A 20,155-nucleotide genomic window follows, 5' to 3' on the forward strand; every position below is an offset into this window, starting at 1 on the left:
TATGTGTGTGTGTGTGTGGGGATGGGTGGGTGGATGTGTGCCACAACCAAAACAAGCGGGGAGGGGAGGAGGGGTAGGACCCTTGTACAACAATGAGTATAAACACTGAACAAGAATGTACTAAATATTTAACCTTTTTTTTTTTTTTTTTTCTGACCTGAGTTTGTATCATGCCTTGCACTGTAAGAGACTCGCGTGCTGTCTGGGCAGGGGTTAGTGGGAAGGAAGGAAGGAAAACCGGGATTTAAAAATACACCACGGCACTGCTAGAGTGTTCCTGTGCAGGGTGTCCCTTCTTTCTCCATGTCCCCCCCTCAAAAGCCCTGTAGCCCACACAGCCAAGATGATGCAAAACAACTAATGGAAAAAGGAGAAAAAAAAAAAAAAAAAAAAAAAAAAAAAAAAGGAGGAAATGTATTTATAAAAAGGCATTAAACAGTTCATGGCAAATCATATGAAAGGTATCAGTTACTGGGAAGGAGGAAGTAAAAGTTACACACTATAGTACAAAGCATAAGAAAATCTGTTGAAGTGGGAGGGGAGGGGAAGGGAGGGAAGGAGGGCAGACCTGAAGGTTTTCATAGATTAAATCCACAAAGATAAAGAACAAAAAAAATAGCAGCTTTTTTCTGTACAGACATATAGATGAGTATCTGAACCGTAAAAAAGTTATAAAAGTGACACAAAAGACAATGTGTATGCAAATGATCCATGGTCTAACATAGAACTGCAAGACCCTTCGAGAAGTCTTAATAATAAAGAGAAAAGGTCAACAAAGCATCATATACTTGAATCCGGTTACTGCTTTTTTTTGTCTTCTCCAATTTATGTTTCTAGGTGGTTTTTTCCTTGCAAGCCTGTGAAGGCAGCCAGGCTGCAACGATGGAGATCTCTGCCGGTTATTTTCATGTTTTTCATGTTTCATTTTTGGCGTGCGGTTGACTTTTTTTATTTTTTTTTTGTACAAAATGCACGGTTATTTAGCTCACCACTGCCAGTTTTGTCCAGAATTCATTGGGATGGGGACAGGAGCGGAGGGAGGGCTGTTTCTTTACCCCATCCCTTTTATCTTCTCCATCACAAGAAAAAAAAAATAAATCACATTTTGTCCAGTTTTGAAAAAAGATCTAGACAATTTGATATTTTTTAATTTTTTTTTTTTTTTTAAATACCAGTGTATGATTGAATAGAACGTATTGGTCAGGATCTCTTTTAAACAGAGCAGTTGATTACTGTGCTCCTTCTATGCCTACAAAAAAAAAAAAACAAAAACAAAAAACGAAGAGTTCAGTTTTTTGGCAAAATTTGGCAGCGTTGAAAATGGTAACAACCTTGGACGAATGATGGCCCTTTTTTATTCTTTTACATGTTCCTAAAAAGATTAAAGAGCAACATTAAAAATCCAGTCTTTTTTAGTGTTGTTGGTTGTTTTTTTTTTGTGGGTTTTTTGTTTGTTTGTTTTTTTGTTTGTTTGTTTGCTTTTTTTTTTTATAAAGACCTACAGTGTTAGGCAGGTGCTTGCAAGGGTACCGGGAGCCACCTGGCCTGCGATATCTTTGATCTGATAAAAGTGCTGTACGGTTGAACTTGCACGCAGATATGTTTCCCATTATGAAGCAAAGAGAGAGACAGAAAGAAGGAGAGAGAGGGAGAGAGGAGAGAGAGAAAGAGAGAGAGAGACATCAGATCTCAAGTTTTCTGTTGCTATTAAGTGTTAACATTAAGAGTTTTAAAAGGCCGACTGTGTGCCCCATGAATGGAGTCCTTTACTGAAACAAACATCTGCTTGCATATTGAAAAAAGAAAAATACGATAACTTGTTTACTGAAAAAAGGGTTCTCCCAAGTGCAGCTATGGCAGTTCTGAAGATCCACTGAGGTACAGTAGGCTTTTGAATATATTGTAATTTTTCTTTCTTTCTTCCCCCCGACGCCATGTGTTTGTTTTTTTTCTGTGTTTTGTCGTTTCTGTGAGATTCTGGTTCTAAGGATCAGCAGGCCGAAGACTGGGGCAACGGTAAGGCCCTCTCATTCTTGCGTCCCCCGTTCATGTGTGCGTACGGCTGTCTCTCCTCGAAGCTGGCCCGAAGGACCACCACGCCTGGGCCGTTCTCGGCTTTGTGTCCTGAGTGCTTGTCAGTGGGTTGGAGGGTGGAGGAGGGATCTAAAGGAATGCTCTCCATGTTTTCAGTCTCCAGGTCAAGCTCCTCTGTATCCGGAGGTTTGTTCTCTTCACTGTAGAAGAAGGAGACCTCTTTGAAGGCTGGATCCAGCTCGTCTTTGATGCTACCGATGATTTCCAGGAAGGAGGGCCTCATTTTGGGGTTGTACTGCCAGCACATGCGCATCAGTTCAAACCTGGACAGGAAACACACAGCAAAACCATTTACTGAAGGTGTTTTACGAGCCCCGGCTGGAGCCCAACCAGCCCTGACCGACGGCACCACAGGCTGTAGGAAAATCATTCAATTCTGATGGAAGACGAAGTGACAGAATTTTTACAGGCCACGTTTCGACCTTCTTTCTAATCCTTGATTTACCTCATCTCCCGTCTCCACTCCCTTCCACACGCCTGCCCGTAAGAGTCTCCCAGATACCTGACACTCAGGAGCAGTTTGTACTTTTATTCTTCTTTTTCATCCAAAACACCCTGTGCTTACTCAATCAATACAGCTACTAAATCATACAGCTACAGGATAATGCCTCTCAGAGTACCTTTTCCAAATACCCAATCCCTACCCTATCAATATTGTCTTGGAAACAATTAAAATCGGAAATACACGCAAGGTAAAGCACCGCTTTTTCCCCCTGAAAGAAGAAAATTACATTAAAATTAATTGTAATCCCCCAAAGACATCTCCCAATCTCAAAGACATTCTCTAATCTTTTATTTGAAAATTATTATGTTGTTTTCATTTACAGCCAGGGATGCATTAATATTTTACGGCGTGTGAGATCATCTCTTTAAGCGCATCCATGATTAGATCTGTACAACGTCCCATGCTGGCAAAACACAACCACAAAATGAAACAGTAATACATCCATAATGAAAACAGCATTTTCATGACACTGCAAAATTGGATATTCCTGAGAGATTGCCCTGAGCTTTAAACACAACACAAGAAAGGATTTCACTGTCTGTGAAGGTGGAATAGGGACGTCTTCTGTTAACACAGCACGAGTAATAGGACAAATTTAAATAAGAAAAGGAAGATTAACATTAATTCTTCGAGCCAATCCTCTGCGTACGCACAGTACTCGCAGGAACACGCTGTGTGTAGGAAGTCACCACTGGCCAAAACTACTACTTTCTGGGCTAGAATAAGAATGGATCTAAAAAAAAACCACCAAAAACACCACCAAAGAAAAATCTTTCAGTTCTGGTAACGCACTGGAGAATCCTCCCCATCCCTGACTTACCTTCCAGCACTGCGACCTGCAGTCCCAGTCAGACCCCAGCAGCCAGCCTGGGCTCATCTCCCCACCTCTGCCAGGTCACCTAAACTTCCAGTTTTGATTTTATAAAACAACAATACCATCTCTCTGACTTTCACAGACTTTCAGTAAGTCTGCAAGCAATTCTATTTTATGCTTTAATTAGCTCTCGCTGCCTTATGCCCTGGCAGCAGTTTAACATCTCTGCAGCAGTGTGTGGAATGTTTATTTTTAACTAGAAAAAGAGACAAAAGCGAACAAAAACTCACTCCTTTTTTGAGTAGCACCTAAGTCCATCACAGAGTAATGCCCTAATATCTCCAGAGTCCCTGCTGTAGAGCAAAGCTCTGCACAGGACTGTCCCCCAGCTGGAAAACCCTGGGCTCTGAAGCTGGTTGCTGTACATCCCTGCGCACAGCGGGGGCCAGGGGGGTCTGGGAACCCTGGCCTGAAACAAAACCAAAGCAAAGAAATCCCCTCCCCTGGAAATTCACTCCTTGGGAAATACTGTTGCATTTCCTCATAGGGTGCGTTGTGTTCTCAGCTGATGTGAACCAGCAAAGAGAGAGAAAGCGGCTGTGCTTGGGATGCAAACAAAAACAATCTTAATTGAAGTGCATTTTAAGTCACAAATATTACTGTTAGTGCTCAGCTGGCACAATTCTGCCACAAACAGAAGTCAGGCACCTGAGCACGGCCTTGTGACACCCAAGAAGAAGCTGGCAAAACCAGTCTGTGCTGGGAGAAGTCCCCGGGTGCTCAATGCTGCATTGTAACGGCACGTAGACATATAAACACTGTTAAACCAGCGCTTGTTTTTCAGTCTTTAAAACGCCTTTCATAGCGAAAGCGAAGCCAAACTATAAAACTGCACTATACCCTCACCCACAAACGAGGAGGAAAGCTGGAGACATAAATATATAAAATCCATTGCTGTTACTTCATTGCTGTTTCCTTTCCAGCTGACTGCTGCGTCCCTGAATAGAAGCGTTTGCTGGAGCCAAGAACACTGGATATTCGCTGGCGCGTCGCCCTGGGGCCTAAGGGCAATGCTAAGGAGATACCACAAGCAGTGGAGTAATGCATGTGACATCAGCACAAACAAGGACATGTGATGTTTCTTTTAAGCCATTCCAGATTTAAAAACCCTACAGAGTTCCCATAAAAGGATATTATTTTTTTTTTCCTTTTTAACTCTGTGGGTTCAAAGACCTCGCTTACATTATCTTAAACAAAAAAACTCCCCGACTCTTTCCAGTAGACAATGGGAGAATTTAGAGGCTGTGAATACAACCTGAGCACTTTATAATTATAAAGTATGTTTCTGACTGGTGGCAAGTGGGCTGGAGGAAGATGTGGGCATCGTCATGAGATGGAGGAATAGCTGATGTCTTTCCTGGGCACCTTTTGCTCAAAGAACTGAGCAGAAACTGAGTTACTTTCTGCACTGAGACAGTAAAAAAACCCAGAAAATGGAAATTTACTATAGAAGCTGCATTCCACTGGAGTTTGGGCTTTGCATCAGACTTGATTTGGGGTGGGGGGAGTGAAAAGCCCTTTCTCCTGCTCTGCTGCTGCCACGTGCTGACATTACCTCTGCATGGCAGACCCTGCTTTCTAACCCAGCGCTCGCCAGGAACAAAGGGAAAAATCAGCAATGCGTAAATAGTCTAGTCATCTACAATACATGTGGGGGAAGCAATTTTGCTTCAAAAACAGAGTGGAATTCCAGCCTCCACAACTTTTAAAAGCCCCATGGGAACGCACTGTCTGAGAGCTTCAGCTGTAACAAACCTTCTTGCCACGCAGCCATCACCTGACGAACGCTGCCATAACAATGGTAGTACATAAAAACAGGGCTTATTACACAGGAAGAGGAGAAAAACAGCAAAGCTCCTCCTGGCACCATCTTATTGAACCATCTGTCTTATTGCATGGTTCTGTCTGTAAAACCATGCAAACTATGCCAAGAGGGTGTAGCATAAACAGAGCTGAGTCTTGTTTCACCCTGTGGAAGAGTAAAAAGCCTCTAGAAATACCGTCCCCTTTGTGCTTAGCCCTTTCCTGGGGATTTACCACCTCTCTGAACCACGAGACAACCGCGCCGTAAAATCCCCCTTTGCACAAGCATCCGACACAACCAAGGTGCAGAACAGAACCTCTTCCAGCTCTTCAAGTGTCCTTCTCTGATCCATCTAAAACCTGCTGGCTCGCTGCTACCAGGGGTGAGCAAAGCACGGCCCCTAACAAGCATTACTGGTGCTCTCAGGAGAGATGGAACATCCAAGGCTGCTTGCACCACGTAGATTCATGCAGGGGGGACAAGAAGAGGCCCTTGGGAAAACCACTGCACTGTGGCGGGAGCGCACATGGCTGTGTCAACACTCACATCATCTGCGGGGTTAAAAATAGTAGATTCGGTGACAGTTGCAGCAAGATTCTTCTCTCTATTCTCATCTACACTTCCCCACAGCAGTCCACCTCCTTCACCTGTTCTGGAGGTTTTTTGTTTCTCAGTATCCTCCCTTCTCTCGGCAGAAAGGTACATTTGTGTCCTGCCCATAATTAAGTTGTTTCAAAGTCAAACTAATTTAAAGAAAAAAAATGTATCTCTGCATTTGTAGGCTACTCCATGGGATATATAGAAGTGCAGCTCCCGGCTCCCCTTCTCGTTTGCTTTCACACAGGATGAAGCACAAGTAGTACATTGACTTCCCTGCAGTAGGTGGACTTTGCTTTCTGGACATCTTTAATATTAACTCACTATATTAACTCAAGTATCACAGACAAGACAGTCTCCACCAGTAAGAACTTGTGCTGTCTGAAAAAATACCTTCCACTGGCACAGACGTGCCAAGAAACCTGTCTTTACACAGAATCTTTAGCAACCTCCACAGAAAAAGAGGAGCCACTATTTCACACCTGAGCGAGCTGTTGCCTGAAACGCTGGGGATGAGTGACAAGATCCATACACAACGTCAGGGCTCTCTGCAACTCCATTACAACCACCTTTCTGTCCCTTGTGTAATTTTCTTGTTAGGCTGGGTGCTGAGCAGCAGCTCATGGGGCAGCTGGTGAGGGCAGGGGGACTCTGCCCACAGCCCAGGTCACCGAGTGATGCACAGCATCTTCACAGCATCTTGGGCAAACGGGATGGAAGATGGGGAAAGAAGTGAAAGCATGCAAAAAAAAAAAAAACCAAAAACAACCAAAAAGCACCATAGTAACGCAGAACAGGTTCTTTGAATGCCAAATGCATAAGCATGGAACAAAGGTGAAGATTATTCCTGGAGCTCCCTGCTGCTATTCCTACAACAGCCTATTTGAATTTCAGCAGACTTGGGTGTCTCTCCTAATCCAAAGACAAAACAAGCTGAAAGGGAACTAAAGCAAGTCACAAGAAGTTCCTAAGGTCAATTACATTCAATTGTTTTTGGTTGTTTTTCTTTTGCAGTTTGGACAGAATCAGGATGTTTTATACACAACTGTACCACCAAAAAAAAAGACACCACTAAACTGGATGTGCCTCAGTTGTGATTTCATCCCTGTTCCTTGTTCTGATGAAGACATGTGGCAAAATTCAAAGGACCATTTTTTAATTCTGTACTTCTGCAACATCAGGCTGAAGTCTTGGCCACCAGAACTAACACATGAACAGCTTCTTCATTAAAATCAGCACAGAAAAGGCCTTTGCTGTTACACACTGGTGTGAAGATTTGCTCTGCCAGACAAAAACCCAGTTCTCCCAGCTCACAAGCCAGTAACCCTGAAAATGGATTGCCCAGTAGCAACACCCAGCAAGGAGAAGATTATCTCTGAGGAGGAGGAGGGAAGAAGGAAGGAGAAGGGGCTGGGTGGGCTGCAGCAAAGAGACCTTCATGCTGTGACTCCTCTCCCGTCCCCCTGTTGATACCACACACGCCCCAGGTTAATGAGGAATTTCTAATAATTTCTTACCAATTTTGTTTGCACTGTAGAGGTATTTTTTTTTTCTCCTATGGACTCGGGGAGCTGATCCCCTCACACACCCTGTTCTTCCCCCATTTCTGCCCACTCCCCCCGCTCCATTACACAGCTCTGACCGCGTTAAACAATCTCCAGTCAACCCGACTGCCAGGAATTCTCCACAGCATCGTGGAAGGGAAAGAATGCGAAACTGAGGAATCACATGGCAGCTACACCTCCCCCTGCATATACCACCCACCCCCCTCAAACAACAAAACAACGCTGCCTGTCATCTGAAACCAAAGCCAGGGATCCGGCCAAAAAAGCTCTTTTCCTAAGAATCCCAAGCAGCTGAGGCCCTTAAGTGATTGTATCCCTTCTGTGGGCCTCCAACAAATTTCAATAACTGCAAGACGCAGTATTTCCTTCCCAAAAGCCAGTTTGGGCAGTGTAGCAAAGTAATAAAGTCTGAACAACTGAAACTGCTGTACACAAAAGCCAGCAGAAGTATTCCAGCAATGTAAAGCTCCAAAGCGAAGCCGGCTGCGCTGCGCACCCTCCTCTGCTGCCAGGCTTTGTGTGGATTCCAGGGGTGGGCAAAGGTTTTCCTGCCCACTTCTTTCTGTGCTCACAGGAAGGGAAACTGCCAGCAGGGGAGATTTGTTTATCTCAAGGCGATGAGCACGGTGACTGAAATAGCAGATCCAAGGCTGCTTCAGACAAAGGGACAATACATTCATCTTTCTGGATGCTGAACCAGAAAGCTGAATTCCACAGAGTTTATGCCCAATACACTTCAGCTCATCCTATGCCCTTTTTTCTCTTCCTGCTGAACAGAATTACTTTAAGCAGAAGAGACAAGATTCAAGCACCAAGTCTTCTGCTATAGCAAATGTGACTTATGAGCTTTTATCAAATTTTATTTCAGGAACACAAAGATTGGGTTTTGTTTCCTTATTAGGGGAGAGAGCCCAAAGTGAGATTCTGGCTGCAAGCAAAGTTGTTTTCTAGTACGTTCTAACCACTACAACATATGAGATTGACACAGACTGTTCAAGCAGCACCTCACATCGCTATCGTTCTTTAAAAGCCCCTCCCTGTGGTAGATAGAGCAGAAGTGGACACCAAAGGGATTAGGAAGAATGAAGTGTGCACTGAGAACAGTGGGAACCGTTGTCACTTACAGCATGTCGGGACAATTATCTGGTTTTTCCAGCAGACCTCCTTCCATCACAAACCGTAGCACTTGTTCATTGGTCATGCCCTGGTACGGCTGCTCCGCTAACGTTGCGATCTCCCAGAGCACAACACCAAAAGACCTGGAAAACAAATCAGAACTTTAGAAAGCTGAGCACTATTTGCAAGGACATTTTTCTTGGATGATGCTGAGCAGGCAGGTATCCATGGGCACTTTCTTTTACCAAAAAATTCTGGTTGCTCAAAAAGTATGCAGCTACGGTGATAGCCACATCACTTAGCATGAGGGACTGTTGACTTCAAACCCTTCTAGTCAATGGTGAGAAACACATTCCCAGTTCTGAATGACTCTTCAGAATGGCCTCTATAGGAAAATACTGCTAACATCCATCTCCATTTTTTCACACCATTATCTACAGCTCAGAGCTGGTCATGATTAGGACCATTCAGTGGTCAGAATTACTTGGTTACCCTGGTTCTATACACGTCAAACATTAAAAAAAGCCACCACAAGGTCACCACGTTGACCAGAAGCCTCCTAATGCAGAGGAGATTTAAGCTGTGAGCTTGCCTGGAGAACCAGCCCGCATCTCACCTCCCTTTCCCTTGGCTTTGAGTTCAGGCTTTAGGTGCACTGTGAGGTGGGAAGAACAGTGGAGAGGGGAAAGGGAAAGATGCAGTTAAGGAAAACAAACAAAAACAATTAAAAAAATTCTGTTCCTATCTCCAGGCTTCCTGTGCAGAGGAGCTCAGGCTGGAGAGACCTGATCATTGAAGTCTGCAAAAAGATCCATATGTGGCTGGGTGCAGGGAATCAAGCCTTCTAAACAGGTGGAGAAGTTGCAGAGACTGGTTATTTAGAGCAAGATCGACAAGTCGTCCCCCAAGCAGGAAAAAAAGTCTGTATATTTTAAAAATTAAACTCAAAATCTTCACGTAACATATTTCAGGTACTCCTGATAGCAGCTGAGAAGGCAACAACGCAGGACTGCAAGCTCTCGTTCCAGCACAAGCTGCTTTTCATCAGAAATACTTGAGTCACACAAATCTGATTTAAAAGCTGCATTTTCCCCATCCTGCTCTAGCATGAGCCAGAGAGCAAATGCACATCAGCACTCCTGTGTGTCTCATCTGCCTCACCACTAAAACCAAGCAAACCAACCAGCCTCTGTTCCCAGGCACAAAAACACTTCTTGGGCAAATGCTTTCCATTTATCACTCTGATTTGGTTTCGTCCACATTCTAAGTCAAAGGTGCAAAGTGAGGATCAAGGATCAAGGCATTTGATTCACGGCAGCAACCAACACAACCACTTTTTGAAAAAGACATGGAAGAAACGTGAATGTTCCCCAGCTTCTTGTACCAAGACCCTGATTTACGCTTCAGCCGGAAAATATCTAAGGCCCCAGGAGAAACTCAGTTACCCCTTTTACAACATGTGTGTAACTATGTTCTTGAAACAGAGCTTCCAGCTCCTTCCAACTACCTACAAAGGACAGCAGAAGTGAAAAGAGAAGTCTGTCTAATAATAGGAATTGATTACTGGCGAAGAAAGATAAGCATAGTTATGTAATTGGGTAGTTTGGACGCAAGTATTGACACTTTCTAAAAATATCTCCGTTTAAAATTAGTTTATTGAGCAGACGTGGCTCAAATTGTCTGTCCTGCGCTGAGGAGTCATCTACTTTTAGAGCTGCTGTGCAAAGAAAGAAAATCTAGATGTTGTCTTGTCTTCTGTGGCTAAAACGCTGAGTCAAGCTTAGACAAAAAAAAGCTTAGTTTCAATAGGGTATTGTTGTGAAAACAGGAGCCCAGTATTATTAGCTGGTTATGGTAGAGTGGTTTTATCTTTCAGTTATCCACTGTATCTAAAATGGTTTGCATCTGGAGCCAGAAGCCACAAACAGACTTGCAATTGTTTGCCTTTCAGGGCAGGCAGGGACAGAGGGTCAACTCAACATTTTGGTGTCTTTGAAGCTACTTTGATCACTGCAGGAATAATGAGAACAAGTCTTGTGCACCTACTAGTCATATTATCATAACAAATAAACTTATTGCTCCTTCAAGGCAACTACCAGCTCTGAGAGAACGCAAGATGCCGAGGACTTATTTATAGAAATACACTCTCACCCTCAACAGTATTACATGAATTTTAAAATGTTCTCCTTCCCTAACTACAACAAAAACAGTCTTGTCTAATTACCTCATTCTTCAGTCTGAAAAGCAATAAAAGAATGAATTGCTAAAATAAAGCTCCACCCTTCAAAACCTCCAGACACTCTTTTTGCAGTTCGCCGTTTCACCTTACAGCTTATAAATCTTGGACTCTGACCACTCACACAGTTTTGTCTTTTTGACATTTTGGCTTCAAAAACTTATCTCGAAGAACACGGAACCAGATGTCACAACATCCGACCAAAAAGGCAGGGAAAACTATCTCAACGTATTTTTTTTTACTGTCTGATGAAAACAAATGGCCCCCAAAACAGCCAAGCTACACAGTTTACAAGGATACAAGGAGTCAGCATAAAGAGACCTTCAATGTATTGTGTTTTGTCTAAAAGTTATTAAGAAGTAAACTGGAATGATCCTTTTAGCCATAAGCAGACCAAGTAAACAGCCACTCTTTCATGACAGTGGGAAGTCAAGCTCCACTACACTGGGAATTCAGATTGAAATTTCTGCATCTACAGCTGTGGATACACGTGGCAAATGCAAATGTATAGTGTTCTAAATAAACAGAATATTCCTGGCTTTGGTACCTCAGGATAGCCTACCTAGGTGATCCAAACTTCAGAATAAGAACTTCTAACAATTTCCAAATAAGAATAAGTCACTTCTAACAATTAAGATGACAAACCATCCCCAAGGAGGAACCATCTGAAATACTGCTGAGAGCTGTGGACCCTCCTCCTCTCCATAGACCAATTTTTTCCACTCTATACTTTCCAAGTTAAAATCTGTCAGATTTTACTCCTCCTCCTTAAGTTTTCCACCCTTATAATCAGTAAACTACTTTTCTTGACATGACTTGTGGCTAAAATATTTCCCTCACACTGTCCTGCTGATAATCTCCAATACTGTTTGCTTGACCTTGGTTGGGACTGGACGACTGACGAAGGCCAAATCTTGTTAACGCTGACGGGGGAACTCACGTACTTCCCACGACAACTGAAGCAGCAACTCACTTCTGACGCTGGGTTTGGCGTCACGTCCGTAGGGTTTCTTTGTTTGGAATTTGAGTTGTGTTTAAACAGCGATGTCACCCAACAGCCACAGGTTAAGAGGAACGTGTGTAGGGAACAAGCGCGGTACGTCAGCGAAGCCGAGCACCTGACGGGCTGCAGCCGCTGCCGATACAACAGCTGGAACTGATGGATGGACTTCAAAGTTACTGTTGTGTGGCAAGAACGGGCAGGTCTGCCAGCTCTTCACTCCAGGCTCGCTCCGTTCTACATCTGGGGATTTTCTAGGGATATATTCCAAATTTCTGTCTGCTTTGTGAAGCCATTACAAGTCCCAAAATTCTTTTACTGCAGGGACACTGCCAAAAGCACGCCTGGGCTGTTCCATTAGATGAATGGCTGATACAGGGCTTCCCCTTCAACTCAAAGTGGTTATTTTCATCTCTTTCCAAGTTTGAGGGTTACTGGGTTCATAAATAAGTTACTAGCCATACGCAAAAAAAGAAATAAAAATCTAAGCAACGTTCTGGTGCTTTGCTTTTTCCCTTGCTCCATAATTTCTCTTATGAACCTTTCACTCAAAGCTGGTGCTCTGGACTACAGTCCACCGACTCCAAAGTCCTCAAGCTGTTTAAAGAAAATGCAGTTTACTACTAAAATACCATTCTACTGGCTTCTAGACATTTGGAGGCAATCAGCTGCCAATTCTGTAACAGATCAGCAGTAAAAACATCTTGTTAGGAAGGCAGAGAAACCATAAAAGACAGAGTAGAGGTTTTGCCAGTACAAGTCCATGTCCTGCCAAGTCCTCCCTACCTATCTGCAAAAGTTTGAGGGTGGGATGTGGGGGGAATTGTTCCAGAGTATTACTCCTTTTAAGAAGTGTATTTTGAAATTTCCTGAATGCCTCTATTAATAACTTCACAGATAGAGCAAGCAGGCAATGTGCTTTTAAAGAAAAACCTATTTCTGCATCTTGCGGTATATAAAACAAGCAAACAAAGCTCCAAATGGAGAAGGATATCCACAGGGAGAACTCTCAAGAAAAAAACCTGCCGGTGTACACAAACCGTCTGCGGGCAAGCAGAAGTTATTTACACAGAAGGTTTTGATAGAAAAGCAGGTCAGCACTGTGAACCTTTCTATATTCTTGGCAACTTTTAATGCTTTTCTTGAAGGAGGGCAATTTGAAAAATGACAACTTGCTCTTCCAGGTGAAAGTAATGTTTTTCACTGCACAACTGATTTTACAACTCACAGCAGGAAACATGCTGCCACCTCCGGTTTTGGAAATCCATTTAATTCTGCTCTCTCTGAGAGCAGAATTTAACCTCACGAGCGTTTGATTTTGCAATGGAAATACAAAATATAAAGCAGAATGCTTCACAGTGAAAAAAGAGTTACCTTTGAAGAGACAGGAGCAGCAGCATACTTAGTTAAGTCTACTAAAAGAAGAAAAGAGGCTACAAAAAGAAGAGAGGCTAAAACAGATTTTTAGAACCCGTTTTTTGTTACCAGACATCGGAGTGCGTTGTGAAGACTCCATCTTTCAGTGATTCTGGGGACATCCAGCGGACAGGCAGCAAACCTTTCCCTCCTTTCCGATAATAATCTGTCTCGTAGATGTCTCTTGTCATGCCAAAATCTAGAAGGTATAAATGTTTTCAGTGTACGTGATAAAATGATGAACACTTCCCCTCACGACAAACTGTTGTAGCCAGCAGAGAATGACAGTTTGGTGCAAAGAATCCACAGTCTGTTACCACAACACTTTGCAGGCACTTTACCTGCTGCCTTAGGGATGCTTTAGTTCCCCTCCCAGCAGAAACAAGACATTTTTACCATTGACTTCAGTGGGTGAGAAATCTGAATTATTTAAATACATTAATACGAAAAGTTCCAGATTTATGCTCAAGCCTTGCAGTAAAAGCTAAGTCTTCTGAAGGTCATACAATTCACGAATCTGTTCTCTAAATTCAATGATTTTCCTTTCTTTTTAAAGAGTGTCAAGAGCTCCTTTAGTACTTAATACTATTGTCTATAATTAAAGAATCTCACATGTTGAGGGAAAAACTTCTTTTTTTTTTACCTCTTCCCAAAGTTAATTTCCAGTTCCCGTACAATATTCCACCACAAACACTACAGAGGACCAGGCTATTCATATATGACTAACACAGACTGATATTAAAGACATACTTTGGGTTATACATGTAAATTTAGCTGCAAATACATAAACACTTTCAAGACCTGGATCTAACAATGCTCATCTCCTGACTGTAACTCAAGACTTATTCCAGAATTTCTTCTGACCAATAAGCCCGATGCACACAAAGCTGCTGGGTCTTGGACTGGCCTGTTTAAACCAGTTACTGTGTTTTCAGACACTACCTAAAAAGTGAATAAATCAGGTGGCATCAAATCTCTTACTAATATTAAATGCTGTCTGCTAACACAGCAGAGCTAGGGCAAAATCCATTTTATCTATACGGACCTGTAATTGCCCCTTTTTGGGGGGAGGAAAGCAGAGTGAAAAGAAGACAGAATGCCTCCAGTTCTCCCAGCCATTATTACCAGTCTACAACTTGGCTGAGTGACCAAGCACTGATCCTTCTCATACCTTGCCTGCTATGGACACCGGTACCCTCAGAGATTATGACTAAAAAGCCCATCTGTGCAGCTATTCCATCACTCCCACGCACCAGGGTGACTTTATCTGGGCTGAATCAAAAAATTCTTTAAAAATGTAATGCAAATAAGAAACAGATACGCAACGAGCAGAGGACAGTGGAGCACAAAGCTCTTCCTCTGAGATCTAAACCGTCTGAGCTGGCGTGTTCCAGTCAAGATGCTCCTAAAGTGTTTCTACACGAAGGGATCTCAACGCTGGTAACTAAAGGAGAGCAGCACAGTGTATTTCATGGAATGCTTTTGGGTGACCATGTACCACGTTAAAAGGGAAGAAACGCACTTTGAAACGCACCATTTCAAAGAATTGTAAAATGTGGTGGTGGCGGGGAAAAGAGTGCGAAAACTGGAACTGGAAGGATTCAAGGCTGACTTCCCCCGAACCTGCAGAAAATGCACAAAATCCCCCAAAGATCTTATTTCCTAATTAACTGACTCAAAATGAAATCATTTTTCCTTTCTCCCAAATGACAGGATTACTTACACAAATTATCAAAATAGCTGAGTTAAGCTCAGAGAAAAAGAATTAGTTTCCTACAGCAGAAGGCTGTTGCTATACATGTTATTTTAATATGCACAACTCAAAAACAGCCAAAAGCTTAAAATCACCCTCTCTGGAGAGAAGCCTGAAAAAACTCATCTGGCTCTATTTTGGAGGGATGGTGAAGGGAAAAAAAAAAAAAGAAAAAAAAAAAAAAAGTGGTGTTCTAACAGCAGAGCAGAGGAAAAGCCATTCTGCTGTCTGGAAAGCAGAACTCCAGTTCAGACTGGAAAGCATCCAGCTGAAGTCAAGCCTTACATTCCACTTCCAAATCAGCTATGCTTTAAAATAATCTTAAAATTCTTATTCTTGAATCAATAAGCAGGAAGTGGAATTATTTTTGCACATTAACAGAAAAGCAAATGACACACCAGTGGTAACTACACCATCCACCCAGATGTCTGCAGCATCTGCACCTCAAATCACTGCTTCACTACCTCTTTTTAAACCCACACACTATACAATTTCCTTACTGGAACAACAGCAAGTAGAGGTATTCCAAGAGTTTCAACTCAATGTTGACTGCTCTCAGGTCTTAAATCATGACAAGCCTTCATAAGGAACACATTTCATCCTGCAGAAATCTAAACTAGAGCTAAGTTTCAAAAAAGTCTTTCAAAAAAATTAAAATGCCAAGTTCCAAGATGCCAGTTTCTCAGGGTGATGGGTTTTGTTTGTTTAGAAGTCAAAATAGCGCACCTCCAATTTTCACTGTGAAGTCTTCTGCCACCATGCAGTTTCTTGCAGCAAGGTCTCTGTGAACAAATTTGTTGGCGTTGAGGTATGCCATCCCATCAGCAATCTCTCCCGCCATCTGAATCATCTTCTTCAGAGTTGGAGGTGCCTGGCCAGGATTACTCTGAGCAAGATTAAGACGATAAAACAGATTAAGGGGGAAAGAAAAAGTAACTACTTTTACACCAAACTGTAGCACGCTATTTTAAATTTTTTTAAAATATTGTATCATCACAATTCAGCCTGACATGAGCCAGGCTGAACAGAAACCCAGGATTATGTACACCATAGCATCTGCTTAGTGGAAAAACTGGCCATATCAAGTTGGGTCACAAACAGAACTCCCAAATGGCTCTAGAATGGGGTCATTCTATTTTTGGGAATACAAGCAAGAAAGACTTTTTGGTATAAGGATGTCTTCTTACACCTATGGACTTTAAATGTCTATCCCTCTGCCACGCAAGCTTTGAGATACAAAGCAGAGGGCTTACTTTAGAGATTTCTACTGGTTTATCATCTTGACAAACAACCAGAAGATGCTAAATGATTTCATTTCCTGTTCCCCAGTTCTCCATAACCAGATGTCTCTTAGATTACTTCTGTTTGTAAACAGCAAAAAAGGTTATGGGACAATTTCTTCTGAAGCTAATTTGCTCCTCAGAATCCATGGACATATGGCTTCTGCCATTCTCAATCTCATGGATAAGGAGTTCAGGTATTTACAGACAATCAGTTAAGTTCCACCATCCCTTACCAGTACACTGCACACCAAGGACGACAGGGAATTCAGGCACAGGCCCATCACAGACTTCTCTGGAGAGCACCAGAGTACAACAGAGAAAAGCCAAATACAGAGCTCATCGTTTTGGCAATTTCTATATAACATCATTGTCCCTTTTCATGAAGTTTGTTGAATTAAACCCAAACTATTTCATATAACCTGAAACATTATTAATCATAAATGCTAGTCAAGCCCTTAGTCAATAGATCTATGGGGTGTTATTTTCTGAATCCTTTATTCAGAGTGATTATTTTCTGCACCCAAACACATAAGCAATCTGCTCTTGCTACATGCAATGCCCTCCATTTATACCACATTCGTTCTCTTGTGCACATCTTGTGCTCATGTTCTGTTCCTTTAAGTTATTCAACATCAGAATTTTTAGATTAAGGGCAAAAGCTGCTGAGCTCATTTTCTACATAGTCTGCTATGATTTCAGTGGCAAGTGACCTATGTGTCATCTTCATCCTTCAGACCCTGTATCACATGTGGCAATTTTAGCTGCTAGACTGATGGCCTACATATTAGAGTATGCGGATTAGCTGAGATATTAAGATTTTTTACTTTCCAGCAGAGGCAACATGCAGGATATAAAACATGAAACAATCATCCTAACACGCATGCTTCAACCAGCCAAATTTTTGTTTAACATCTTGATGAGTCATTAGATTAGAAAAGAGACTTAATTCAAGTCTCAAAAACAGGACTCAGTAACACAAGAAGGGACCTATTCCATGCAGTGCACTGGGCTATTTGCAATAGCTACCTCATGAAAAAAGGTGTTGCAGACCACAGAGCAGCTCATGTTTTGTTCTTAGAGTTTAAGGAGAAGGGCAAGAAAGGCTAATTGCCTGCTGCCTCCAACGTGACGCTGTTTCGTTCAAGATGATTCTGACTGAAGAAATAAAAAAAAACATCCAGCAACTTGTGACTCACCTCTGTGTCTGGCCTCAATGATCTCAGGTAACTTTTGAGGTCCCCACGTGTCATCAGCTCCATGATAACCAGCGTAGGCTGGCCCTGAGAAACAACACCAAGCAGCCGAACCTGGAAGAGGAAAAACAAGCATTCAGTTATGAATTCAGCTAATTGAACTATAGTAATTATTGATGTTGATATGTAGCCCCAGACACCTGTGAATCTGTGGGAAAGGTCTGAAAGTAGATTAGGTTCAGCTCTCTGACTCCTGTTTTGCAATAACGTTATAAAGCTGCACTGAGTTGAAGCTAAAATCCCAAGTTCCCTCTTCAGTCAGTGAAGACGTGCCCTGTGTGGATCACAGCCTCCTCACATTTTCATGACTTACCACATGGTGACAATTGAACTCCTTCATCACCGAGGCCTCGTTTAAGAACTCTATCCTCTCCCGCATGCTCGCAGACTCATTGACAGTCTTGATGGCCACCCTGGTCTCTGGCTCATCCTTCACCACTCCCTTGGCTATTCCCTCGTACACCATCCCAAAGGAGCCTTGCCCAAGCTCCCGACACATGGTGATCTTCTCACGGGGCACCTCCCATTCGTCTGGAACATACACTAAGGAGAGAAAGAACAGGCCATGATGTTCCGCTTCTGCATGTGGGGCGATCAACTCACTGCTTTACAATACCACCAACTGCCCAAACAGCTTACTGTACAGAACATTAGACACAATGCTGAGACCTTGCATGACATATGCAAATTGTTCATGGTCTTTCCCATAAAGAGATAGGCAGATGCTTGGCATACAAATAAACCTTAAAAGAAATATATAAATTGACTCGAAGTGGCCTCACTATGGTACTGACATAATGGGATTGAAATAAGGAACCTCAAAGCACAAAACCTGGGTGGGAAGAGGCTTGAATCAATACTTTAGGCTCAAGCTTTTCTTGGGATCCCTGGTCTTCTAATTCTTCCAGACAGCATCAAACATACTTGATCATCTGTATCAGTTTAGTGTCTGCTGTATTCTCTATTAGCAGATTGATTTTATGACTAGAGGGAAAGAGACTCTCTGATCTAGTAGGCTCTTTGCATGAAACTATTCTGATCACTTGCACACACACTGTTGCACCAGGAAAGGCAGAACTTGCTGCTGCTGCCAGTCTTTGATCTGAGGAAGAAGAGAGATCTCAGAAGGTGACTGCCAGGAGGGAGAACTGCCTCGGGCAAGAAGACATCTGAGCAGCCACTGATGCTGCTGCCTATCAGTCACCAAAGGAGGGGATGGTCGTGTCACATGCTCTGGATGGGTGAAGTGACAGGATGCAAAAATAGAGGATTATAGCATGAACGTTGACAGACCTTTAACCCTAATGGTGCCACTATTAAAAATAACAGTAAAAGAGTCTGCTGCCGCTCTGGTTAAACCCATTAGCCTCCTGGGGCCTTTTGGAAACACTATTTTTGACAAGAACTCCAGAGCAGTAGCAGCAAACCAAACCTTAAACAGAAGAACTGATGCCTCAAAGAAATTCATCTGATGTTCTGATTTCCTCCTGCACTTGAAGTGCTCCACACATACATAATCCATACAGTATGGGCACATGCTCATTACAGACAACCACACTTTTATTGGGGGGGAGGAAATTAATTAAATATCTAGCAAGTAGGGTTCCAGCCATAACCTAGTTGCTTTTGGTATTTTATTTTTTTTTTTTTTAAACAATTCATTTCACCAGAGAGCTGGATTTCCAGGGTTCTACATTCCATGGCAACCCCAGCACACGGGCAACATTTATGTATTATCAATGATGGACTCCATGGCTGAGCTAATAAAATGAAAAAAGAAAGCAGTTTTACAACATCCTTTTGGAGTTTCATACCTTTCAAAAGTCAGCCACAAACAGAAGATACAAAAGCAAAAGCATGAGAAGTGTAAGGCCACACTCACCATCTGAAGCACTGAAGTACTCAGGGTTCACAGAAGCGTAAAGTACTCCATTGCCCAGTCTGTCACTGTTCCTGTTGAAACATATTTTTTTCTTTTTTAATCTTTAAACCTAAGTAAATTTCAGACCACCTCTTCTACAGTCTTTTCCATTTGCTCAACCACAGAGTATTATTTACTGTACCTAGAGAGCTTTTCAGACAAAGGGGACAAACCAAGTTCTTATTCTACTTCACATAATCAATGGGAAAACAGCCCAGAACAGCTTTCCCAGGAAACCTGCCCTCTTCATTATACCAAATCAGCACCAGAAAAGCTTAAACACAAGGTACTTTTAGCTGCTGGGTAAAACTCCTCCGAGGCAGCTGTACGGCCATACACCCAGGAGATCTGTGGCTGAGAACACCCTCAGCCTGTGGGAGAGAAGCGGTCTAGCAGAGGACAAGATTGTTTTTAATGGGGAATTCCACTCAAGTATTTTGTAAGGGTTTCTATTATTTTATTTTAAAATACACACACACTGCCTCTTCTTCCCCCCCTGTTTTACTGGAGTGATTTTTCAGAATAAGACGTATTTATTCCGCACCATGAGAGCTCCTGCAGGAGGCAGGCTGTAGAAATAAAATTATCAATCAGACCTCAGAAAATCAAAGACAAAAATTTCATGTGGGCTAGAACAACAGTTTAAAGAAGGATGAGTTATCAGGCATTTCACCGAGGAGAGCCCAAGGGAAGGCCAGGCAGGTATTGTACTTCACTAGTACTTCACTTTCTGGAGTG

At 42.6% G+C, this 20,155-nt stretch overlaps 1 protein-coding gene across 1 annotated transcript in view; it reads right to left on the minus strand.

The window, feature by feature from the left end:
- Positions 1-1,490: 1,490 nt before the first annotated feature.
- Positions 1,491-20,155, minus strand: part of IGF1R (insulin like growth factor 1 receptor) — a 151,994-nt gene continuing 133,329 nt past the window's right edge. The window contains exons 15-21 of the mRNA XM_014944315.1: positions 19,379-19,449; positions 17,810-18,039; positions 17,440-17,550; positions 15,687-15,846; positions 13,277-13,406; positions 8,564-8,698; positions 1,491-2,357 (exon numbers count right to left, since the gene is read on the minus strand). Of these exons, the coding sequence (XP_014799801.1) occupies positions 1,991-2,357; positions 8,564-8,698; positions 13,277-13,406; positions 15,687-15,846; positions 17,440-17,550; positions 17,810-18,039; positions 19,379-19,449 (1,204 nt within the window). The 3' untranslated portion in view covers positions 1,491-1,990. The remainder of the gene's footprint in view (positions 2,358-8,563; positions 8,699-13,276; positions 13,407-15,686; positions 15,847-17,439; positions 17,551-17,809; positions 18,040-19,378; positions 19,450-20,155) is intronic.

Source organism: Calidris pugnax, unplaced genomic scaffold (assembly GCF_001431845.1).
Source record: "Calidris pugnax isolate Ruff unplaced genomic scaffold, ASM143184v1 scaffold70, whole genome shotgun sequence".
In the NCBI taxonomy this organism is placed as follows: domain Eukaryota; kingdom Metazoa; phylum Chordata; class Aves; order Charadriiformes; family Scolopacidae; genus Calidris; species Calidris pugnax.